Source organism: Lygodium microphyllum, chromosome 7 (genome assembly GCF_053477565.2).
Source record: "Lygodium microphyllum isolate KBCC chromosome 7, Lygodium_microphyllum_v1.1.10, whole genome shotgun sequence".
NCBI lineage: Eukaryota > Viridiplantae > Streptophyta > Polypodiopsida > Schizaeales > Lygodiaceae > Lygodium > Lygodium microphyllum.
Genome location: NC_141141.1, coordinates 37,021,996 through 37,049,098, shown reverse-complemented (window position 1 = coordinate 37,049,098; position 27,103 = coordinate 37,021,996). Strand labels below are relative to the sequence as shown.

The 27,103-nt window shown below is 43.7% G+C and overlaps 1 protein-coding gene across 1 annotated transcript; it reads left to right on the top strand.

Moving 5' to 3' along the window:
- Positions 1–27,099, top strand: LOC148033350 (ubiquitin-conjugating enzyme E2-23 kDa-like). The gene is made up of 6 exons (XM_087681262.1): positions 1–266; positions 383–462; positions 1,049–1,163; positions 1,346–1,398; positions 26,453–26,581; positions 26,683–27,099. Exons 1-6 carry the CDS (start codon positions 10–12, stop codon positions 26,811–26,813), a joined length of 765 nt encoding a protein of 254 aa, XP_087537388.1. The 5' UTR covers positions 1–9; the 3' UTR covers positions 26,814–27,099.
- Positions 27,100–27,103: the final 4 nt, after the last annotated feature.

The window sequence follows — 27,103 nt, the reverse complement described above, 5'->3', positions numbered from 1 at the left end:
CGTCGCTGTATGGGGCATCTTTCGAGGTCTCTTTTGAGAGAGAGGGGAGAGAGAGAAGGGAGAGGAAAGGTTGCGGTCTGGCCCATCCACTTTGCATCAGAGTCTCTCTGCGTCGCCTGTCACCAAAGAACACCTCTCCTCGAAATTCTTGTTTGTTCTCACCCTGTCTTATCGCACATCCCAGACATTCAATCCTTGTCGCTGCTGAGCCACAACGTCGCCATGTCTTCCCCCAGCAAGAGACGAGAGATGGATGTCATGAAGCTGTGAGTGTGCGCCTGTAGGATTTTTCTGGTTTTGGTTTCGTTTCAGGCGTTCTGTATGTGCATTTGCCGGGATCGAGGTCTTACGCTTGCATTGTTATGGCCGCTCTCTGCCACAGGATGATGAGTGACTACAAAGTCGAAATGGCTAGCGATGCCTTCAACGAGTTTTTTGTGGAGTTTCGAGGGCCGAAAGACAGTATGCTCTTCTCTACGGCTCTGTCATAGCATCGATCTTAGGCTTATTAGACAGCTAGCAGGTCTGCAATGCCATCAGCACGTGCCTGTGCGAATGCATCAGATGGCGCTGCACAAGCAGTTGTAGCTATATTGTGGCAGTAGATGAAAAAAAATGATTAACGCCCTTTGTGAGGCATTTTGGCCATGGTAGCTGCGTAAAGATCTGTCATTCAGTGTGTAGTTTTGGATGCTGTAAATGATTGTGTAGCATTGGTATTCTCCACCCTAGTTCTGTGCAATGTTAGCGTGTATCAACCTTACTTTGAGGGCTATAAAGCTGAAGTTTGAACCATCTCAGGGCAAGCATTCATGTTGATCCGTCAGGGCTTTGTTTGGTGAGTATCTTCTATGATGTTTGTGCTCAAGCATTTTGTGCTGGAGCAGTGAAAAATTGTATTCCATTTACAATTTGGTATGCCAACTAAAGATGACTTTTATTTGGCCAAGTTTGAAAATTGGGACATAAGTGAAGTGCTCAAGATGTCAGTATGTTTATACCAATTTGTAGTGGCCATTCTGAAGATGGTTCGTTGTATTTGCTTCAGGCCCGTACCAAAATGGGGTATGGAAAGTACGAGTGGAGCTGCCAGATGCATATCCTTATAAGTCTCCTTCAATTGGCTTCGTGAACAAGATCTACCACCCAAACGTGGATGAAATGTATGCTCATATCCCTTATCTACTGAATTTAAGATGTACGCATGCACATGGCCACCTATGTCCAGTTGCTGACTCATGGATTTGGCGAGGGATAGTTACAGGGTTAATTGATTATTTGAGGGAACATTTTTCTTTTCGGTTTTGCTTACCTATACTTCTTTGTTCCATGGCTAATTATGCAGGTCAGGATCTATTTGCTTGGATGTCATTAATCAAACTTGGAGTCCCATGTTTGGTAAGATCATAGATCTTCATTAAAGTACTGTGGTGTCAGTAAATCTTTTCCCAGAATTTTCTCCAACATTACCTGCTTGCACTCTTTCTCCCTTTGTCTTTTTCGTCCTCTTGTTCCAAAGGCACCATGGGAGCCAATGTCCTGGAATGGCTGGCGGTGGTATCAGTGAGGGAGGGAGGGAGGTGGGGCTGGTACATGTGGGTCTACTGTAGTGTAGATGGGAGATATGCAGCCATAGGACATGGGCAGTCAAAATGTGGGCAGCCATTGACAACTTTTTAAAGGTGCAATGGGATTGGCATTGATGGTTGCTTAAAGAAGTGAGACCAAGGGTGTACTGGTCCGCGAAATTAAGATGGAAGCCACATCAAGAGATGTGTCAAATGTTGAGAGTAGGTAACCTTAGTGCAATGGGATTGCAGGCAGTGCTTGGATCTATTAACTCTGAACTACTCCCTTGTACACTGCATTTCCTCTGTGATTTACAGAAGGAAAAAATGTATTTGAAGCACATGTCAAGCCTGTAAAATTTCAAACTCCATAGCAAGAGACAAATATCCAAGGATCACAAATTTACTCTAGAGGTACTTATCTGATAATCCTGGATGATTATGAATTCTCTGTGTTTTCCTCAAATAGATGGGCAAAAGTGCTGAATTTCTAATGCTTATAGTAATATTATCATGGCTAACATACTTTATACTTATCCCAAGTATCATCGTCATTCCTCTTCATCCTACTGTCCTGTCCAGTGCCCTCATTGCCCTATCCTTCAGACATGCATGCAGAGGCTCCTCATTGTATGTGTCCTTCAATTTCTGCAGCATATTCAGGTTTTGTTGTCTTCTTTTCTACTCTCTTTCTCATTTGCATTCCATTTCAGCATGCACAGCCACACTATTGCTGTTTAGTTCGTTTGAAGGCCAATTTCAATCATCAGGGGCGGTAAGTCTACAATGCTAACTTGTTGTGTTAATGCTATTTCTTTACTACCATGCCCAAAAAGGTATCATGTCAGTTTTCTTATATGACATTACTCGTATGGGCATGAAGATCATCTTCACAAGGATGCTAGAGTAGAAGATGCTAGTGGATTTGTTAGTTCACATTGGAGTCTGTGCATGTCCAGTGGGCTGGGTGCCATTTACTAGTCGTGATGTGGGCTGCCATTCATTTTGTGCTAGTTTTTGATGGTCAACTGCTTATTACATTGTGGCCAACTTTATTTCTGGGCACTTTTTTACTGGCTGACTGGCTTATGATTTAGGACTATGCATAGCTAGTGCTCCCTCCATTCATTCAAGATACATCACTACATGCAGGTCCTGTTGGAGAGAGGAAGCTGGTGCAAGTGCTCACACAGTCATTTCCCAAGCATCTATCTTCTGAGTTCTTTTGCAGTGTTCTTCTTTCATCACAATGATTCTCTTCTTGCTTGTGTTTGTGCAGTCTATTACAGCAGATTCACATGCTTCCATTGTTGCACCCTACCTTGACATGGTATCAGACAACCATGTTGGGGATCTTGGTGCTGTTTTCTGCTGCTGCAGGTCTGCATTGATCCCTCTTTGCTGCTGATCTGCTCTTCCTTGTCTGTTTCAACCGATTCTACAGCCTGGGCAGCCCTTCCAGCAGCCAAATTGGCCTGTTTTCTGCCTCGTAAGTCTGCATTTTTCTCAATTCAACCTGCATTTTCCCTTCACTGAGTGGCTGTTTGAACTGCTGTACGATCTAGTTTTACCCTTGCAAACTCTGCATCCTTGAACAGTCTGTGTTTGACCACAGAAACTTGATGTCCTGCACCATGGTTATTTACAGCGGCATGGATGGATCCTCTCTCCACTTCCTCCGCAAGAGAAGGGTCCACCTCTTCACCTATGACAGCATACATGCATCCTCCGGCTCCATGTACCACACTCCACTCCACGCCCAAAGCTGGTTGCCAATTCTGTGATTCTTCATCCTTTGGCTGTGTTTGGTCTGTTTTTCACCTGTTTCATCTCTTTTCAACAGGCATTTTGTGATCAGCTATTGTTGATACTACGTGTGAACTCTTGCTGAGTAGTACTTGGGTCGTACTCTCTCTCTCTCTGTATCTCTTATTTTCGTCACATTCACTTCCTATCCTCTTCAATGGAACCTTCCTATTGTTCAACTGATGACAAGCTTAAAGGTTGTGATTATCTCACCAGGAGTGCCATGATGAAAGCATGTTTTGTGTAGAAGTTCTCGAAAAATACAAAGGGCCAAGGAATATACAGCCGCATCTCCAATATCGTCCCTTTGTGAAAGGGATGGGTTTATGAGGGAACCACCAAAGGAGATGGTGGGGGATATGGAAGAACTTGTGGGATGGATGGTACCCAAATGGAAATGGATGCAACAATAGAAAATTGTCTTAGAGGAACCTTCACTTTGGAAGGGGACTGGAGCTTGTATCGCCCCCTCTCTTTCCAAGTTGTCACAAGAATGGCTCTTGAAGTGGAATGATGAATCCTCGAAGAATATAGCTTGCTTGGTGAAGACAACCCAAGTGCCAAGTCTTGTAAGGTCATGAATTGAGAGAAGATGTAGACCCAAGTTTGGAACATGTAGGGCTTCCGGGACAAAGCTTGAAGATGGATGGTTGGGCAATAAAGGCAAGGTGTCAAAACCACAAATAGCCGGTGATGTAATGTACTTGACAGAGGTTTTTCCCTCATTAGGATGGAGATCTTGAAGCCAATCTCCTCGAGGAGTCATATGACTCAATGTATCAACACATGTATTGTTATTGGTGAGCTAAGGCGTCTTAGAAGTTGAGTGTGCCAAAGAAGGCTCCTCTAATTGATGGGTATGAAGGAACACAAATGGGTAGTAATAGAGGTAGAGGGAGGCTCTAACGTAGCTCCATCCATCGCTCTTGGCTTCTCCTCAAGTGTGAGGTCTGTCCATAGGGTGGATACTTGGGATATCCTTTGCACCTTCCCTTTGTATCTTTATCAAAGTTGGGAGATGACTTCGATTTCTTGGACTTCTTCCTCCCTTTCCTCTACTTGGCTTGTCCTTTACCCAAAGGTAATGTTGCAAAGGCACAATTTTGTGCTTCATTTCCACTAGAATCTATCTTCTTGTGACATACATCTTGCTCAAGTACCATTGCAACTAGCTTCTCCCAAGTGATAGTATCCCTTCTATGAGAGGTGAGAAGATTGATGTAGAATACATAATACTTTGATGAAAGGAGATGTGATGAGCATCACAACAAGGTCTTCTAAGTCACAATCTTACACAAGGATGCAAGCTCATCTTGAATCTCCTCCATCTTGCTGATGTGGTCCTTCATTGTAGGGGATTTTGGGGTAGAGAAATGTCAAAGCTTCAGCTTGAGGGTCAACATGTGATGCCCAAATGTTTGGACCTAGTAACGAGATGCCAATTTGTTTTAGACTTTTGTTGCGGTGTGCCATGTGGATACATCTTACATGTACGAGCACATAATTTGTATAACTCAAGAAGATTTTAGAGTGGGCTTTGGCATTGAGCCAATCCCATAAAGCTATCGAGTTCACGGTCACTCAAACATGGGGATCCAAGGTAGGTTAGGGAATAGGGACTGCCACAAAATCCCATAGGTCAAAGGTGTCAAGGATGCACTTGACTTTGCACAACCATAGCTAGTAGTTTGTCCCATCTAGCTTTTTGGATGCGGGAAGAGTGTGTAAGACAGACATGTGCATTGGGGTGGCCATAATGGCCAATGGTGGATTGGTGGCTACAGAAGATGGAATAGGGATAGAATGATACGATGGTGGTTTGGAAGAAGCCCGTGGTCTGTCCTTTGATCCTTGTCATGATCAGTACATCAATCTTGGTGGTCTTCACAATGATCCTCATAGTGACGGCTGTGTGAACCAGTCTTCTCAATCTCAGTTGTTACTTCAACAGTCCTCGTGGTCCTGATCCATTTGATTCCCCCAATTGTAGTAGTTTGTCATCTAACTTGGAAGATGATGACTTCAGTCTGCTTGGGGGTGGTCTGTCTGGTGTACAGCAGGCTTGATGATGTCAGCAGTGAAGAACAGGGGGTATCCGAGGTGACAAGGTCAAAACACAGCTGATCAGAGGTGCTGGCCTGCAAAACACAAGTTAGACAGGGGGACTGGAGCAGAAACACAGATTGTACATAGGCTGAAAACTGAGGATACAGCCCTGCCAGCATTGATAGATGACATCAGCAGCAAAAAAGTCACATACAGCAGTGACATGTGCTGCCCAACATAAAACACAGCTCGGAAGGGGTTCTTGAGCTCGAAATGCAGCTGTTCTGGCTGAGAAACTGGCCACCCTGCGCACAACACAGAAAACACAGATTGGCAGCATTGAATGAGGTCGCCCAAGTGATTGTTGCTGTTGGGATGAGTGTGCAATGGAATATGAAACAGAAACGGAGCAGGAGCAGTGTTGAGAGTGAGAGTGAGAGTGAGAGAATCCCAAGATGAGTGCACCAAGAAGTCATGGTACACAAAGAATAAAATGTATTTATGTTAGGGTCCAAATAAGGGTGTGTTCACACCCATATATGTTTATACACATGGAGATTAAGAGACTTTACACCCAACAACCTCCCACTTAAAGGCTCGAAGTGGTATCTTTAAGTTAGCCAACTCCCACTAATTGGATGCAATGCTCATGTTGAGCCTTTGCAAGACTCTTAGTGAGAACATCTGAAGGGTTATCTTGGGTTTTGACCTTGGTTAGTGTGACAAGACCATCATCCAAGACCTGTTGAATGAAGTGGTACCAAACATTGATGTGTTTGGTATATGCATGAAACATGGCATTCTTAGCCAGACATACGACACTTTGGCTATCTCAACCAAGCACTGGAGTACGTGGAGAGACCAAAATCCTTGAACAAACAACCAAGCCAAATAGCTTCCTTAGAAGCTTTTGTGGCTGAGATATTCAGCCTTTATAGTACTCAGTGCCACAATTTTCTGCAACCTTGAACACCAAGAAATAGCCCCACTAGCCAAAATAAGACATACCCCCTGGTAAACTTTCTAATGTCAAGATCTCTTGCTATGTTTGAATCATAGAATCCTTGTTGTTGAGTAGAAGTGGAAGCAGAGAGAGGGTACACACATTAATCGAGGTGCTGAATAGTGAGTGAGTCAGTCGTCGACGGATGGGCGTGTACCAATGTGGTACACACAATGAATAAAAGAATGTATTTATACTTATGGTACGGTACACTTACACCCGCTAGGGTGAGTTCACGTGTGTGAAATAATATATACATGGGAGATACACGAGAGAGTGTAAAGGGCCTTTACATCCAACAACCACCCACTTAAAGGTCCTCAACGAACCTTTAATCAACTCCCACAAGTCTAATGCAATGCTCATGTTGAGCCTTTTTTTAGTGAGAACATCTGCAAGGTTATCCTGTGATTTGATCTTAGTCAGGGTGACTAGACCATCATCCAGAACCTGTTTGATAAAATGATACCGAACATCAATATGTTTGGTATGTGCATGAAACATGGTATTTTTAGCTAGGCATGCAACGCTCTGGCTATCACATCCAAGTACAGGTGTTTTGGTGGGTAATTCGAAATCCTTGACCAAAAGACCAAGCCAAATTGCTTCTTTTGAAGCTTCAGTGGCTGAAATATATTCAGCCTCAGTTGGTAGAGAGTGCTACTATTTTTTGCAATCTAGAGCACCAAGAAACCGCCCCACTAATTAAGGTAAAGATGTACCCGCTAGTAGACTTGCGAGTATCTAAGTCACCTGCCATGTCTGCATCACAATACCCTTGTAGATCTAATGCACCCTTGCCATAGCAAATACATTTTCTTTGTGTGCTCTTAAGGTACCATAAGATACATTTCACTGCTTCCCAATGTGCTTTGCCAAGATTTGATATAAACTTGCTTACAACTCCCATTGCATAAGCAATGTCAGGTCTAGTGGCAACCATAGCATACATGAGTGAACCACAAGCTGAAGCATAAGGAACACCCTTCATAGAGCTGGTTGCCTTATCATCTTTTGGGCAATCTGCTTTGCGAAGCTTAAGATAAGGTGGAAAAGGTACACCAAGAGGCTTAGCATCAGCCATAGAAAAACGATCAAGTACTTTGCTGATGTACTTTTCTTGTGAGAGAAATAAGAGTTGTTGCTCTCTATCTCGTGTCACATGCATGCCCAAAATATGTTCAGTTGTACCCAAATCCTTCATGAAAAAGATTGAATTCAACTGTCTTTTCAATGCATTAATTTGGCTTTTATGCTTACTAGCAATAAGCATATCATCCGCATAAAGCACAAGTATAATAAGGCTTCCATCATCAGCCTTCTTAATATATAAGCAGTGATCTGCACTACTTTTAAATCCATGTGAGAGTGTGAAGGTATCAAACTTTTTATACCATTGTCTAGGAGCTTGTTTCAAACCATACAAGCTTCTCTTAAGCTTACATACCAAGTGGTCCTTTCCTTTGGGCTGTTTCATGTATACTCTTCTTCTAGATTACCATGTAGGAATGTAGTTCTAACATCCATCTGATCAAGTTTAAGATCCATAGATACTACAAAGGGTAAATAATTCTTGAAGAGTAGTCATTTCGACAACAGGAGAAAACACTTTGTGAAAATCAATGTCCTCCTTTTGTGTATAGGCTTAGCCACAAGCTTGTCAGAGTGCAACGATGCAGAAGCGTGGAACCAAGACTGAGAGAGAGTGAACACAGAGAGGAGAGAGAGAGAGAGAAAGAGAGTGAAACGTAGAAAATCTGTAGTGAAGAATGTTGTATAGGAATGCAAAATTATACACGGGTGCAGAGAGAATATCTGCATATGTCTCCGCCTTGAGGACCTCAATCTCCATCAGTCCAAGTGCTATTTGTCACCAGCAGGCTCTTTGTCAAATACAAGTGAAAGACAAGTGCTGGAAGGGATGCTGTAAATAGCAGAAGAAAAGGCCAAATAATGACCAGCATTAGGTCGTTGCATTTAATGCAACCGACTGCATAAAAAAAACTGTCAGACTGCTTAGCTTGGCCAATTGCACAGTCCTTTGTCATGTGGCATCTGCTTTGGCTGTTGACGTGTCTTGCTTGCTGTGTTGTCTTGCTCTGATCTGTTGAAACTCTCCTAGTTGTCCAGGGAATGGCAATCTCTAATATCCCCTCTTAGATTGTGGACAAGCCAGAAGACTGATGGATCTGGCATGCCTCTGAAGAAGAGTCTGGGGAAGCGCCTTCGTGAACAAATCTGCAAGATTATCCTCTGTCTTGCAATACTCCACATCAATAGTCCCATCCAGAAGCTTCTCTCGAATGAAGTGGTATTGGATCTCAATATGCTCGTTTGGGCATGGAATACAGGATTCCGTACCAAGGCAATGCAACTCTAATTGTCGCTCCACAAAAGAGTAGGACTTGTCTGGGGGCAGCCAACCTTCTCCAACAATCTCCGAAGCCACACAACTTCACATGTGGTGGAAGATGCGGCGCGATACTCCGCCTCAGTAGAAGAAAAAGCTACCATGGGCTGCTTTTTGCTACTCCATGAGATAACAACCACTTTAAGGTAAAACAATAGCATGTAGTAGATTATCGATAGTCCACATTGCCGGCCCAATCCGATTCACTCCAACCTGTAAGAACAAGATCTGAAGTATCTGTACCTGTTGGATAACAAATCCCGTAGTTTGCCAATGCACCTGTTGGGGTTCACTCATGAACCCTGCCAAAAGACCTACAACAAAACAAAGATCAACACGAGTGTTAAGTAGCCAAATCAAGGATCCAATCAGCTGACAGTAGCGGGAAGCATCTGTCAAGGGAGAAGCTAAGTGTGAAGTGGCCTTTCAATTCGGATCCATAGGAGTAGAAATGGTCCGACAAGTCTCCATCTCAAAAGTCGCCAAGAGCTCCTGAATGTATCTCTGCTGAGAAAGGAAAATCCCCCTCTGAGATTGATAAATCTCGTGAACCAAGAAGAAATGAAGAAGCCCCAAAACCGTCATCTCGAACGTTTGATGTAAAGTTGTTTTTGTCTCTTGGATCTTTTGTGCATGGACACCTGTAAGATTCAAATCATCAACATACAACACAAGCAACACATGACCAACCTTGGAAGTGCGGACATACAGCTATGGATCGGCCTTGGAGTGCCGATATTCCAACTTTGACTGAAGGAACGAGTTAATCTTCTCGTTTCATGCACGTGGAACTTGCTTTAGGCCATATAAGGCCTTCTTCAACCGGTATACTTGCCCATCCTAGGATCCAAAGGCAGGAGGTTGCTCTATATAGATTTCCTCCTTCAAATCACCATTGAGGAAGGCGGACTTCACATCCAATTGATAGATAGGCCATCTCCTATGGCCAACCAAGTCAAGAATAACTCGAATAGTTGCCATATGAGCAATGGGGGCAAAAGTATCATGGAAGTCAATGCTTAGGTGTTGAGCAAAACCTTTAGCAACAAGGCAGACCTTGTACTTGTCCAAAGGACCATTGCTAAGGTACTTGGGTCTTGAAGACCCACTTGACACCAATCACCTTCTTGTGAGAGGGATGAGGCACAAGGTGCCAAGTGCCATTCCTCTCAATAGCCTCCAACTCCGCTTCCATAGCTTTTCGCCAATGGCTAGACTGCAAAGCCTCCTTCATGGAAGTGGGCTCTTGATCGTGCATAACACGGGTCATCAAACAATAGTTAGAGCAAACTAGCTTTGTAGAATGTGCTTGGTTCCTTCGTGACCTTCGTGGTCCATACTGCGGTTCCCACTTCTCAGGGACCCCCTCGATCCCTGAATCTCGGAGTGTGTCACGGGCCCAACAAGGGGCCGGATCTCTCCTCGGTGTTTGCCATCCATTGAAGACCTGGGTACATCCAGCGGTGGGATCTCCACTGGGGTGGCCGGTGGAAGGGAAGACTCGAAATCTGAAGAAGAATCTCCATCAAGAGGCTCTGGCTCCAAAGGAACTGGCTTGGGAACCTGACTCTCCCCTGGATCTCCAAGTACAGGGTGCTCCTCGCCCCCCCCCTCTATGGTTGGAACTTCCACGAACTGCACATCTTGGCTCGTGTAGACATCTTGCTTGATGGGATCAAACAAGTGATAACGTTGGTACTGGAAGTGGTAACCAACAAAAACTTGTCGTTAGGAAGCCGCCTCAAACTTGTCACGTTGCGTCTTCGGGATGTGCACATAGGTGTTACACCCAAAGATCCTGAAATAAGAGACATTAGGCTTAGTCCCAAAGTAAGCCTTAAAAGGTGTCATCCTGTCAACGGCCGAAGTGGGAGATTGATTGAGGATGTGAACTGCTGTAGCCATTGCCTCAGCCCATAGAAACTGAAGTGTCCATTGGTGCTCCATCATGGTGTGCACCATCTCGATCATACTTCGATTCTTCCGCTCCAAAATGCCACTCTCTTGAGGAGTGTTGGTATTAGCAAACCCTTGGTGAATGTCCCTATCTGCACAAAAACGAGCAAACTCATTAGAAACAAATTCACCACCCTTGTCTGATCGTAAGGTCTTCAGTCTCCGGCCAGATTGGTTCTCCTCGAAGGGAAGCCAATCCTTGAAGTGGGAGAAAGCCTCCGACTTTAACGTCAAGAAGTAGGCCCATGTCATCCTGCTGTAGTCATCTATGATCAACATGAAGTACAAGCTCCCCTTGAGGGACTCGGTCCTCATCAGGCCACAAAGATCCGTAGATATAAGCTCCATAGGTGAAGTAGACCGCCTCAAAGCTTTGTTGGGAATCGCATCCTGATGTTGTTTCCCACAAATGTAGGAGACACATGGTTGCTGGCTCACCACTATGTTCGGCAAACCTCGAACAAGCGATCCTCGTGACGCCTTTCGAAGGTACTCACAGTTCAGGTGGCCAAATCGAGCATGCCATAGCTCGGATTGTGTGTGAGAGGTAAGAGCTGTAGAAGACTTCAATTTGTAAATGTCGTTCTTCTCATACCTTGAAGAGAGAATCTTCCTTAATCCACGATCAAAACTCCACAAAAAGGCCAAGATAACATACTTATGGACCGAAAGCAAATGATACCCTAAACCTAGTACATGCAACACCTCGGAAGTGTAGGTACCACCATGTCCATTTGGAATCAGCTGCATCTCACCCCGTGCAACAATAGACATAGAAGAGCTATCTCTTATGAGAATCTGCCCATGCGAGTGTTGCAAATGGGTAATACCAACTGTGGAAGAGTCATGTGCCGTGGCCCGTGAGGCGCCATTGTCCACGATCCACTCTCGAGTTTGGGGTGTTGTCATCGCAGCATCAGAAGTCTTCGGTGTAGAGTCTTCAATGATCGCTAAGTGTAGAAAAGTAGTTGATGAGGGTGCAGCCACTGCTCTAGAATCCTTCGTGCCCTTCTTAGTGTCCTTCTTGTCCTTATCGGGGCAATCCTTCATCCAATGACCGGTCTTACCACAAATATGGCATGTCGATTCATTCTCTTTGTCCTTCTTGGATTTGTTGTCCTCAGATGATCTCGGCATGTCTATGGGTATTGCAGTTTTGGGATGTGATAGCTGTGTATCTGGCTAAGAATGCCATGTATCATTCACGCACAAAGCATATAGATGTGCGATATCACTTCATCAGATAGATTCTGGAAGATGGTCAAATCACATTGACCAAGATTAAAACATAAGATAACCTTGCAGATGTTCTTACTAAAAGTCTAAGCAGAGCTCAGCACGGACACTGCATTTGATTAGTGGGAGTTGGTTAGCTAGAGGTTCATATCGGACCTTTAAGTGGAAGGTTGTTGGGATATAAAGGCCTGATAACCTTCGTGTATATAGTACATGCATATTGTACATGTGAACGCATCCTTTACACGCCCTAAGTATAAATACATTTTATTCTTTGTGTACCAACACATTGTGGGTACACTCTTACCGTCTCGTACTTTCACTCTGCTCATACTCTCTCAAGCCATCACACTCACTCGTTCATTCCTGCTGGAGCTGCGTCCCTATCGCTTCCAATAATACCCATTGCAACCCTAAGGTAACCTGATCGTCATGTGACTTTGGAGAGCCAGTAGTGGCGAACTCAGCAAGTAACTGCCTATATTCAGCCAACTTGACTTCCCCTTTTCTAATAGAGAACTCTTGAAACTCAAAGTCGAGATTGATGCACCGAATAGGATCACGAGCCGCATAGCGGTCGAGAAGGTGACTTCAACGCTCTAACGTGAGCGGGAAGTGCTGCAACTGGGAGTAAAACTCAGGAAGCAATCCCTGCAGCAGCTCAATATTGGTTGTGGCATTGCGGGCTCTCCATTGACGAATGTAATCAGGGTGAGCTAGTCGAGGATTTGGTATAGGCTCTAGACCAATGACGAGGTCCCAAAGACCCTGAGACTCAAGCACTTGTTGCGTGATATTAGACCAAGTGGTGAAATTTGACCCGTTAAAACGGGTCTTATTTGTGAAGGTGTTCTTGGCGGTTGCAACAAGAGTGGTAGTGATCGGAGATGGATAGTGTGAGAAAGTGTAGTGTGGGTAGGATGGGGGAGTGGAGTATACTTGGGAATGGGCCCCTAAGTGCCCACCAGGCATGTGAGTAGTGTGCAAGGTGGATCCATAGATAGGGATGGGTTGACTAGGCATGGACATGGTAGCCACATGACGAACCCAAGGAGGTGGGATGGGAACATGGGAAGCAGAAGAGGGGAATCCCTGCGTAGGTGTAACCCAAGGAGAGTGTGAAGATGCACCATAAGCTGAGGATGGAGACCCCAACGTATGAGTGGTCATGTAAGATGTGAAGCTAGGAATAGTGAGGGGGATGCCCATCACAGTCGACCCAGGAGTTATGGGTGTGCTCATTTACTGAAAGGTGAGAGGCATTGTGTTCAAGGGTGGTATTCCCCCTAAAGAAGTACCATGGTGCAAAGAGGTAGAGAAAGGGGTGGAGAAGGAAAATGTGCTAGGAGCGGAGATGAAAGATCCAATTCCTAGGGTGTGTGATGCAGATGTGGAGTGTAATCCAAGGTTTTGGAAAGATGATGAGAGGTGTGATATTGAAGAGGGTGGGATGGGAGGGAAGTGAGAAGTGTGTGATATATGCGCAAATGAAACAGAAGCGGTAGATGTTCTTGAATTTGGTCTCCTTCGTGAGCCCCCTCTATTGAAGTTCACATACGCAAAGCCATCCGGATCCTGTACCTCAAAAGAAGAAACAAGTGGGGGTTTTGATTCATGCAACACAAAAGAATTGTACAAACTTGACATTGGATCTGACTGAGACGATGAAGATGGATCGCCAGACGTTCTGAATGCCGCATGTCCTCCATGATCTGAGAGGTGACTAGCCTCACCAACCGGTCTGGATGTGGTAGCAATGCAACACAAAAGAATTGTACAAACTTGACATTGGACCTGACTGAGACGATGAAGATGGATCGCCAGACGTTCTGAATGCCACATGTCCTCCATGATCTGAGAGGTGACTAGCCTCACCAACCGGTCTGGATGTGGTAGCAAAACTGATAGGAGGGGTGTAAACATCAACGTACTTGTTGCGATAGTACTCCTCTATCATGTTAGTGAAATCTGGTGAAGGTGGAGTGTCGTCCTCCTCACCGAGTTCATAGTGCTATCTTAGGGCCTCCAACGAGGGAGAAGCCTGATAAGACATCATAGGAATTGGAGAAGAAGGTGTCTGGGACATTGTGATTCGGTTACGAGTCGTTTTGTGTGCCTTGCACAAAGTCTAGCTCTCCACAATATCCGTAGGATACTCTTTACAAGAGCACCGGCTTTGATACCATGTGAAGAAAACTGCTAGGGTTTGCTGTCATGAGGCTGTGAAAATTTGATGCTTTGCTTATGTTTAATTGACATTTGATTAAAGGCCTAATCAAATGTGCAATTAAAAGATGCAGGTGTTGCACATGTGAGGTGCAAGCTACTTTTTCATAGTTGAAGGCCAAAGAACTCTGTGAAAAAGATGGGTGTCAAAGGCAAAAGTTGTAACAAGTTACACTTGTTAGATTCTACGTGAATTTTGGTGTCAATTTGCCCCTAGGACCATTAATTGGCCATTAAGTGTCAGTGGTGACACTAGGGACTAGGTATTAATTAATAGATTAATGCTTGTCCAAGGGTCAATTAATGCATGGGACCACTTTGGGTTGCAAATGGCCTAGCCAATTAATTTTTGGATGGGCAAGGTCAAATTTTTGGGCATGGATTAAGGGCTGAATTAATTTTCAAAATTAATTAATTCTGAAAATTAATTAAATGGCTGGAAATTGCTGAAAATGGATTAAGAAAGCTGCCACTTGGCAAAACTTTCCCAGGCAAGTTGGGGAAAGGCTAAATAGGGCTTAAGGGAGAGGGAAATCTCGTTTTTTCATTTTGGAGCTGTTGGGAAGAGATGTTGGACTTTTGCTACCAGCTTTTGGGGCCATTTCCCAGCCATTGGAGACCATTTTGGTGATGGAGATTGCATATTCTTGACCTTGGGAAGATGGCAATTGCTGCTGATGCACTTTCTCCTGAAGATCATAGTCTCTGATGCTCCTATTGTTGTTGGTGCATCCGTTTGGGGCTGGTACAGCGGGGCAGCAAGTGGTTTTGATCAGTTCTTTGCAACAAATCTCAGAATTTTCTCTCTCTACAGCATTCTCTCATCTCGTTCAGCCTATGCTCAGCCATTCTCAGCAATTCTTAGCCATTCGGAGGAGATTTCAACCATTTTTGGTGGGCTGATCTGTAATTTCTGCAGTAAACCCTAATTTACAGCAGAAATTAGGGTTTAGCAGCCACCTTGGGATCCGTGCCAGAGATTGAAGGCTCAAGGGACTGAAATCAGTAGCTGATAATTGAAGATTATTAAGGGATTTTAGAAGCCAGCTCATCCCGAATTGATTTGGGGCAGCATTTGGCTAGCCAAGGGTCAAATTGGAGAAGAAGTCCCGGGTGAATCAAGGGGCAAATGACCCAAAAGGCTTGCTGGTCATTTATGACAGCAAGAGCAATTGGCTAGCAGGAGGAGATTGAAGAATCTCAAGTTGTACTCCTTCCAATTGAATGAAAGCTAAAGAAATACCGCAAGGGGCGCTAGTTTTGGGGCCAACAGGGAGTCTATTGTCCAAGAATGTTATGGTAGAGTGTGTATTTCATTTTATGTGCATTTATTTATTGCTGTAATTAACCCTTAAATCAGGTTATCACCACCCATTCCAAGAAGGAAGGAAGGCTGGTTTCAGTTTGCACTGAGGACACGCAGAGTGCACGACCACGACAAAAACACAAAGAGACAGACACAAACACAGAGGGCAAAACTCAAACCCTAAACGCAGAACTCAAAACTCAAACACAGAAACTCAAACACAAACAAAAGAAGGGAGAGAGAGAACACAACTCTGAAGTGAATGAATGCTGTAAATGAATGTAAGAGTGTACAGTGTGTTGAAGGGCAGAGCAATGTCTGATTGTGATGTCCACGAGAGACGGATCCCAAGTTTGTGACTATGAGTCGGAGTGTGAAGAGAGAGCAAATGGCTGACACTAGGGGCTGCCAGAGACAAAGGCGAAAGCTATAGAGTGGGGAGATGACACCATGTGGCTCCAAAAGGATGCAAATGCAGGTTGTAGGATGTTGCTTGATGTTGGAGATGCTGGCGATGGCAGTTTGAGGCCAAACGCAGCCTGGGAAATGGCGCCTGACAGCGGGTGACAGCTAGAAGAAGGCAGCAGGGTACTGCGAGGCTGGAGGGAGAGGTGGCAGCAGTCGCGAGGGGTGGACAGCCACTTGGAGGTAGACTGATGGCTGAAATTTGCACTAGAGAGAGTGAAATCTGCACAGATGGAACGAGGCTGAATGGGGGCAGCCTATCTATTTATAGATGTGGAAGGGCGCCCCAAAAATTAGGGTTTCCACTAAACTCTCTTGAACCGCTCCCTGTTTAGGGTCCCCATTGAACTCTCTCGAATCGCTCCCCGTTTTAGTATTTTTCTTTTAAAAGAGCATTTTTTAGTGTGTTTTGGGGCTGTTTAAGAGACTAATCAGCAAGTAATGCATATTTTAGCTCAACAGTTTCATCTCAAGAAAGGTTGGAAAATTGTTGCTACCTTGCTCAAATAGCCATGGAAGTTGTTACCTTCAGCTTGGGACCACTAGAAAGGCTATTGCCTCCTCTTGTATGTTGTCATTATGAAAGTGCGCAACAGAAGGAAAACAAGAACATAGAGAGAGAGAGAGAGAGAGAGAGAGAGAGAGAGAGAGAGAGAGAGAGCAGAAGACGAGGGAAGAATACTACAGTAATTGAAGAAGAATGTTGATACAATGAGATGGATTGATTAGTCCTTGCACGTAGCCCAAAGCGTCAGTGAGGGCACTAGATTAGTTTGATGACGCTGGCAACACCAAGTACGGAGAGTCAGAGTGTACACTTGCAATTGAAGACTAAAGAGTGTGTGCGTCTGCGAAGTGGGGGTTGCAAGTATAAATAGCAAGAGCACAAAAAAATTGATGGACCTGATAAAAAAGGGGCCATAAATGCTGGTCGACCAACAATAAATGCTGGTCACATGGAAATAAATGCCAAAAAAAATAGGAGACACCCTAGAAAACTCCCAGAGGGCAATGACAATGTTTGGCAAGTGTAGGCAGACTATGGAAAGCAGTAACTAGCCTAGAAATGCTCATAGGATGTTGACAAATAAAAGGCACCTAAACTGCTAGAGCTCGTATGCCTCTATTAAACTCTGATAGGAGCTCACAACCAAGAGATGACAGATTGACTTGACTAACACAGGTAGACTAATAGTCACTTGCACCAAAAGGAACTTGGGTTGTTGTCACCTACACATGGAGGGCTGCAAATTGTTGTTACTTGTTGTAGGACTAGTCCCTGGTGGCTGCAAATCACATCAGCAATATCTCCTTGCTCTCTAACAACCTCCTCCTCTCTCACAATTGTTGGAGTAGACTTCAAGGTAACCGCGAAACGTTTCAGCACGAAACGTTTCACCCTTGGGTAGATTTGCTAAGTGAAATGCCACATGAAACGACAAAATAACACATATTTAGCAATTGCCTTTTTCCTTTGGAATGAAATAGATATGTGAAATGTTGCATATTGAAACGTTCCATTAGTGAAACGTCTTTCGTGTTTCATGCCTATTGAAATGCGTTTCATGGTTACCATGGTAGACTTCCATTGTCCTTGAAAACGTTTTTTCCGCTTGCACGGGTAAGTTTTGCTAAGTGGCAGCCTTCTACTCCCATTTTCGAATGTTATCGAGCTTATTAAATTAAGTTTTAGAATATTAATTTTGAAAATTAATCTAATAAATATTCTAGTGCCTAGAAAAATAATTCCACTGGCCAATAATTAGATTGGCTAGGCCAATTTGGCTTCCAAGTATTCGTGAGCAATTATTAGCCCTTAGATAATCATTAATTAATTAATTAATACCTAGTCTCTAATTTCACCATTGACATTAGTGGCCCATAAATTGGCTTAGGCCAAAATTTGATATTGGATACCACCTAGTATTTGTTAGACATAACTTATTATAACTTTTGCTTTCGGCACCGATTGATATCTTGAGGTCCTAGGTCCCACATTGTGAAATAAATAACTTTCACCTCACATGTGCAAGTCTTATTAGCACATTTGATTAACTTTTAATCAAATTCTAGCAAAGCAATAGAATTTCACGTCCTCGTGATAGTCCTCGGTGGGAAATCCACACATGTTGAGGACAAGTGTTGCAAAAAATATCCTCACCTTTGTCTAGGTGCGAAGGATGGAGTGAAGGAATGTACATCTCATTTATATCTCCTGCTGTTACAATCAAGTCTATTTTCCTTCACATTCCTTAGGTGGAGGATTCTCTTGTGGCTCGTTTATCTTTCGAGAAGCCTTGGCTTGTGGATATTGGGTAAGCCATATGACATTGAGGTGTGATTGACTCTAGGATCTTTACCATTAGGAGGGTATCATCATTGTAGGGGACATTTCATACTTGCATATTTGTGGAGTGCACCATGCCATTACATGTTCTGGATTTTGGTCTTGCTTGACTTGATACCATCAAGTTGGTGGTGTTTGTGGAGGTTCCCAAGAGTGTGGGCTTTATCAGCACCATGTCCTTGTTTCTGCTCCTCTTGAGCAGGGCTTTTGGTATCTGATCTGTGCCTTGTCCTGTACATGCTACCTCCCATCCCATACTTTTTTTTTCCATCTGCTATCATCTCATTTGGTGGTTCCTTTAGACCCCCTATCCCCTCTAGAGGAGGGATATTGACATTGATGATGTGGCTATGGATTCCTTGGCCCATTTTTCAATTTTAGAGGTGGATTCCCAAGATCATAAGGAGCTGTCCCAGGGTTTTACATATTCTCAAGACCTTTAAATCATGCATGGCTTCTTTCCCTCTTCCTTGATGAATCCTTCCTTGTTGCCCTTTGGTCCCTAATGTCCTCCATGGAAGGAGTGTTCTTTGGTGCCTTTGATAGCTCCTCACTACTGACTTCCAATTAGGTTAGCGATTTGGCTTATTTGTTCTTGATTGGATACCATGTGCATGATCCATTTGAAGCCTTTCCACTCCTATTGGCATGTTCAGGCCACCTGATTCTTCAGGTTTTCCTTTGGGAGGGGGGATCATATTTATTGGCTGGATTTTATCCTGAGCAGAAACATCGATATCATCATTTGCTAATCTTCCATCAGATCTTCTACTACCCTTGGATCCATTGCAGGCCCTTGGAGCTTTCTTCAAAGCTGGTTCACAGTGTTTGACCCTCTTCTGCGAGCTGTTCCCCTATGGTGTTCCATCTTCTTTGTTCCTTTGGCCCTCAGCCACACCCAGCATCTCAGAGGTGGTGCCAGCAGACATGTCTGTATGCATCTTTCTCTGTGTCCATCTCTTGATTGTGAGCTTCCATGAGTGTTTGGTGAGGATGTTTGGAGCTCTGCTACTGTCTATGTTGGTCAGTCCTTTGCATATGTCAGCAGTCTTCACCCTAGGGACTTCAGATGGAGACGTTAGGGTGACTCAGATCTGCCCACTGCTTTTCCAGGTCTGCTTCCTGTGGCCACTTACTGAATGGGTGGACAGCAGGTTAGACCTTTATATATTTTTGGCAGCATTTCTCCCATGTGGCACCTCTTTCACTGCAGATTGGCCGTATTTCTGCCAGGTGGTTGCTGGCCATTGCCTTTTCAGCCTCCCTCTCTGCTCTTTGTAATCATCTCATTGAGCTGCTGTTGCAGTCTTCTCTCTCCTCAGTTTGGACATCTTCTTTCTCCTGCTGTGCCTGGTGCTCTCACTGACATGGCTGCTGTCCATATGTGCAGGGGCTTTCCTTGTATGTGGTCCTTATTGATCAGATCAGTTTGTTCCTTCATTTTCTCTGGGTTGTCTCCAACACACTCTCCAACTTGCGTGCACACACCACCCCCCCCAAAAAAAAAAAGAAAAAGAAAAAGTAGAGGCCGGTTAGGCATGGAGGTCGAGACAGATTGTTGCTACGCGCAGTGAGAGATAGAGAGAGTGAGAGAGAGCAGAGTAGAGAGTGAGCACGTTTTTTGGTACAATGACGAGAGTGTACCTTTAGGTTTTTAGATAGATATATATGTGTAAGTACAAGTGCTAAGGGTGTGTTCACACTCTAGCACATTTAAAAGGCATGAGGCTTTTATTCCCAACAACCTTCCATCTAAAGGCAATGTGCCTTAAGAGGAGAAAAGAATTAGCTTAGTCTAGGTATGTCTAGGTATGTACAAAGCTGAAATACATATATCTATCCAACTCCCATCATCTGTCGGCAATGAGCAAACCGCTCTGTTGGAAGACCCTTTGTTAGAAGGTCTGTAGGGTTATCATGTATATGCACTTTGATAAGCTCAATGCTCTTGTTGTCAAGTACATCTCTAATGAAGTGGTACTTCACCTATATGTGCTTTGTCTTTACATGAAAGACAGGATTCTGTGCTAGCATGATAGCACTCTGACTATCACAATGGAGAATAGGTAACTCTGTGATGTCAAGCTCTCCCACTAGACGTGAAAGCCATAAACCCTCCTTGCATGCCTCAGTGGCAGCCACATAATCTGTCTTTGTAGTACGCAATGCAACACACTTTTGTACCCTTTGGAGATTCAAGAGACTGCACCTCCTGTGAAAGTAAACACATACCCAGAAGTGAACTTCCTACAGTCCGCATGACCAACATAGTCTGCATTCGTAAAGCCAACAACAGATGCCTTCTGCTTTCCAAAGCAGATACACAACTCCTCTGTAGCTTTGAGGTATCTCATAATACCATTCACTGCATCCCAATGCTTCTTGGCAGGGGTTGCCATGTATCTGCTAGCCACTCCCAGTGCAAGGGCAATGTCAGGATGTGTAGCAACCATAGCATACATCAAACTGCCAACAACTGAAGCATATGGTATCTTGGCCATTTTAGCCTTCTCATCATCATATGTAGGGCTGTCCTCTGCACTAAGTTTCACATATGAAGGCAATGGAGCCCCAATTGTTTCCCCCCCTCCATATTGAAACACTGCAAAACTTTGGAGATATACTCCTATTGAGATAGATAGAGTAAGCCTTTTGATCTATCTCTCAGTATTCGTATGCCAAGAATGTGATTTGCGTCACCAAGATCCTTCATGTCAAAGCTGCCATAAAGACTTTGCTTCAATGAATCCAAGGCATGAGTATCCCTACCAGCAATCGGCACGTCATCAACATACAAAACCGAGATAATCAGGCTGCCATCTATTGCCTTCTTGGTGTATAAGCAGTGATCCACTTAACTTCTATGAAAACCTTGGGACTGCATGAATGTATCAAACTTATGATACCATTCTCTTGGTGCTTGTTTCAGCCCATACAAACTCCTTTTGAGTTTACATATTATTTTTTCCTTCCCTTTCCTTCAAGCTGTTGCATATATATGTCTTCGTATAGATCACCATGTAAAAACACAGTCTTTACATCCATCTGTATGAGCTCCATATCCTCAACTGCATCCAAGCCCAAAATGGTTCTCAATGTAGTCATCTTGAGCACAGGAGAGAAAATCTCATCAAAGTCAATTCCATGCTTTTGCTTGTACCCCTTTGCAACCAATATTGCTTTATACTTTGGTGAGGAACCAGAAGTGACCATATTGTAAACCCATTTGCATGGAAGGGTTTTCTATCCTTTAGGCAACTACGCCAAGTCCCAAGTGCCATTTTTTTCAAGAGATTCTATCTCTAACATCATGGCTTTATACAATTTCTTGCTGTCCTGTTTGTCCATTGCTTTCTTGAAGCAAGACGGTTCACCACAATCTCTCAACATGACAGAATTAGCCACATTAATTGCACGAATAACAAATATGTCAGGTTGTCTAGTAGCCCTAGATGATCTTCTAACCCAATGGTCATTGTTTGCTGGCTGTTCCTGCAAATTTCCATTTTCAGCATGTTCTGGCATTTCAGCCTGCAAATCAGCATTAATAGTTTGCGGTCCTGGCTGTTTCTACACATGTGATGGCTCATTTTCATGGGCAATAGCTGCCTGATAATTTCCAGCATCATTTCTTGCATTTACAGGTTCATTTACAGCAGGTAATTGGTGCTATACAGCAGGCACATTTTGTTGTCCAAAAGGTATTTCTGCCCGGAATACAACCCTACGGATCTCCTCAGTCTTTTCGGGCTGTTTGTGCATCTGATCTTCCCGGAAGATAACGTCATTGCTACGTACTACTTTCCTTTTCTCGGGATCCCACAATCTACAACCCATTTCACCCTCATCACCATATCCTAGGAAAATGCATTTACAGGACTTTGGCTCAAGTTTGCCGCGTTTTTCTTCACGAATGTGCACAAAAGCCTCACAGCCAAATACTTTCAGATGAGCATATGAAGGTGGCTTGCCCGTCCATACTTCTTGGGAAACTCCCCTCCCCAAAGACTTGTTTGGTGACTGATTAATCAAGTGAATGGCTGCCATAATAGCATCTATCCAAAAACCATGGGGTAATGCAGCATGAGACAGCATTGTACGGACCTTATCCTGTATGGTCTGATTCATACGCTCTGTAACTCCATTTTGGGGCGGATTATGAGGGACAGTGAGCTCCCTTTATATCCCTTTGCTGTCACAAAATGCTTGAAAGGCCTTGGATACATATTCCCCGCCATTGTCAGAGCGAAGACACTTAAGTGTCTTATCTGTCTGATTTTCAGTTAATGCCAAGAATTTTGAAACTTGTCAAGCACTTCATCCTTGCTACGAATAGGGTAAACCCATACTTTCCGTGTAGCATCATCGACAAAGGTGAAAAAATATTTCTTTCCCCCTAAAGAAAATCTTGGTATTTGACATACATCCAAATGTACTAACTCTAGAGGAGAAGATTTCAAAGAAAGAGACTTTTTGTGAGACGTTTGTGCATGTTTGCCATAAATACAATGATCACAATGCTCAAAATCAGCATAATGAAGATAAGGTAAGTAACCCAAACGAGAAAGCGCTTTCATTCCAACATGACTCATGTATTTCAACTGGCTATGCCACAAAGAAACACTTGGCTGCTCGGTCATGACAACATGGTCACGCACACTAGATACATGAAGTGGATACAAAGTATCACTCTTGCAACCTTTGGCAATTACTCTTGATCCCTTACAGATCTTCCATTTTCCATCACCAAAGGTGGTATGAAAACCATTATCATCTAGCTGCCCTGTGCTGATCAAGCTCTTCTTGAGTCGAGGTACATGCCGTACATGCTGAATTGTAAAGATAAAGCCATGTTGAAACTGCAATTACACACTGCCAATACCTGTAATCTCACATGCATAGTTGTCCCCAAGATGAACAACGCCATGTCGACCCCCTGTATAGGCGGAGAATCACTCACGATGAGGGGTGACATGAAAGGAAGCACCTGAATCAAGAATCCAGGTATGCATGTCATCATCTGTATTTGCAAGTAAAGCATGTGCACCAAAGTGTGAAGAGACGAAGAGTACGTCACTCCCACTGTCACTGCCGTGAGTGACTACATTCACCTTTTCAATTTATACACTGCTCTTTTTAGGCTGACTATCCTTCTTCTCTTCCTTGCTATCATCTGTCTTCTTGCTTTTTTTTTTCTCTCTTTGTTCCATTTGTAGCAATCACGTTTAAAGTGACCCTTTTTGCCACAATGATGGCATTCAATATCTTTGCCACGTGATTTACTACGTCCCTTGCCATCATATTTTCCCTTTTGCTGTGATCTGCCCCTAGTATGCAAAGCACTGGAAGACTTAATGGATGCATTGTTCTGCCTATTCATCTCTTCCATAAGTAGAGCACTCTCTACATCAGCATACAAAAGGATCACATTAAAGTTGTTCATAGCAGTCTTGAATGTATCCCAACTCTTTGGTAGAGTGCAAAGCAAGAAAGTAGCCTTAAATTCCTCATCAATCATGAACTTCAAGGCAACTAGCTGGCTGAAAATTGAGTTAAACTCATTCAAGTGAGTAGACATTGCTGTACCCTCTTTCATACGCAAATCCATAAGCTTTTTCAGCCAATACACTCTACTTGCAGCACTCTTTTGTACACACAGTTCTTCCGGTCTAGTCCATATAGCATATGTAGAATCCAAACCTTCAATGTTGAAGAGCAAGGCATCAGAAATCGATAGCTCTATGGTTGAGCGTGCAAGCTCATTTAACTCATCCCGATCGTCCTGATCCATGTCTGTGGGCTTTGCCCCTTTGGTTTTGATCAGCTTTGCTTGCTTCTTCTGTAACAGGATATTGTAGCACTGCTTTTGCCACACTTCAAAATTATGTGCGCATTCAAGCTTCTTTATGTGCATCAAATTACTGCTGTCATTGCTGCCAGCCATGATTTTCAGCCCAAATGTGATAAAAAAACTAGCAAATGCAGGCCCAAAATGTCACCCAAGTGACCAAGGTACAAACAAGTACCAATAAGCAATAAATGACTATGTAGAAGCACAGATTTCAGATCTGTAATTAAATTTTCAGAAGCACCAAACCATGTGCTACAACATTATCCAACTGATTACAGCTGTTCCAAGGGCATATGCATCACATTACATGAGAAATCTCAAAATTTCAGCTGCAATTTCTGTTATACATGTACCCACGGGCATAAAATTTGACACGAATGGTCAAAAGCCCCAAAATTTTGTGCTCAAAGCATCAAACACACATTTGCATTTTCTCTGTCATTGATGGAACAGTCCAATTTTGCCAAAATAGAGCAATTTCAGCAAAACTCCCAAATTTTACCAAGTGTTGATGTCCAAATTGCGTGGAATTCAAGTGTATGTACATAAAATGACTAAATGCTGCACAAATTTTACCCAAACTGCAAAAGCCCCAAATTGCATGGGGTCCAATGTGCATCAATGTCGAGAAATTGGGTAAGTTTCAGCCCAATTTGCGCATGTACATTAAAAGCCCCAAATGTCGGGGACAAAATGTCACAAATTCCTGCAATTTCCGAGACAGATATCACTGTTGCATTTTGCTCGCACCAAATCTAGACAAATCCCCAAAATTTCCAAGTCCTGCATGCACTAATTTCACTGAAATTGAAATAATTTCTCTAAAATGTGAAAAGCCCCAAAACTCCTGGTCAAATGTGCAACGACTTTGCAATTTCTAAGTCAGATTGTCCAATTGTGTTGAGATCCCAAAATTTGGGAAAAGCCCCAAATTTCTTGCTCAATTTTGCACAGATCTGAGATTTTGTGCTTGCGCGTGCGAACCTTGGTTAGAGGAAGAGGATTTTCAACAAATTTTGAAGAAGAGGAGAAAAAAAAAATGGATGGACCCGTCAGACATGCACTGTGAGCCTTGCCAGTCGGGTGCCGTGAGCCCCGCCAGTTGTGCGCTGTGAGCCCTGCTGGTCACCTGCAATTGCGTGGTTGTCTCCTAGTTGCGTGCGCCTTCTGGCGCCCGGTTGCGACTGCTGCCCGTCACGTCTGCTGCGTGGCCCGTCAACTGCTGCGTGGCCTGGTGACTGCTGCTCCTGCTACCCACACGTCACGTCTGCTGGAGTCGCCTGTATCAGGCCGTTGCCTACTCGCCCAGCCTGTCACACGCCTGCTGTTGCCGTGGTCCACGCTGGATCTGCAGCTCACGACTTGCTCGCCTGTCCTATTCGAACTCTGGGAGGCACAAACGCCTCAACCGCAGCTCTGGTACCAGTTTGTAGGGACCGGCTAGGCATGGAGATCTAGACAGACTGCCGCTACGCGCAGTGAGAGATAGAGAGAGTGAGAGAGAGGAGAGTAGAGGGCGAGCACGTTTTGTGGTACAATGACAAGGGTGTACCTTTAGGTTTTTAGATAGATTTATATGTGTAAGTACAAGTGCTAAGGTTGTGTTCAAACCCGAGCACATTTAAAAGGCATGAGGCCTTTATTCCCAACAAAAAATAAATAAAATCCCCTTTGTTCATGTTCTTGCTCCCGTTTTGTGCACTCACATAAATATCATAATCCTGGGATTCTGCAACACCTGACATGTGTGAAGCTTTGGAACAGACGTTGCTTCTTGCAACCTATCAAGCAAATTTGATTTTTACTTGGTTACCTCTTCTGCAAAATCCATGGGTGCCCATAAAGCATGACCAGTCAACTGGACTTGCTATGTGTCCACTTATGTAAGCAGAAAACTTAATCCTCCCAACACCTGGAATGTATGAGGTGGGCTCATGCAGTTCATGTTTGCAGATTTGCTCTGTTGATATTACTGGATTTGTTTCAGTATCTATCAGTTTTGGTTTTAATCCATTTCTATATTTATCATCTTGTCTCTATCTATATGTTGTCATGATGTGGGCTCGTGCAGTTAATGTTTGCAGATTTGCTGTTGGTATTAGTAAATTTGTTTCAGTTTTTATCCGTTCTGGTTGCAATCCATTTTATCCTTTCTGGTTTGAATCTATTTCTACATTTATCTTTGTAGTTGAATAGTTGAATACATTCTGATGAAGTGTTTCTTTTCACCAGACCTTGTAAATGTGTTTGAAGTGTTTCTCCCACAGCTTCTGTTGTACCCAAATCCAACAGATCCATTGAACGGGGAAGCAGCAGCTCTTATGATGAGAGATCATGAACAATATGAAAAGAAGGTCAAAGGTACTGTTTCTACCTCAACACATAAAGTGTGTGATGGAACATGTATTGTTACGTGGATGGAACACTGACCTTAAAGGTTTATATGATGGATTGTTGATCAGAATATTGTGAAACGTATGCCAAGGAAGAGCACCTTGGAAAGAAACCTGAAGAAAGCAGCGGGGATGATGAAGTCAGTGAAGAGGAGTACATGTCAAGTGAAGAGGAAACAGCAGGACATGCAGATCCCTGATCTCTTTTACCTATAATTGTCACCAATATAGTGTTGGGGACTGTCAAGTGCTTGCAAATGTCAAATGCCGCAAGGCATAAATGCTCTTTAAAACTTCTGACTCCCTCATCTCATCCCCTACTGTACAGATTATTTCTAGGACCTCCAAAGCTGTAGCTGCAGCAATTACAAGTGCTAAAGGCACAGCTACTGGTCAGGCAACTGAATAGTGACTTCTGTACAGCTTGTCAGCCTCTTTCATGGGGTCATGCAATTTCACTTAATGTTTATTTTCAGTGCTTAAGTATACG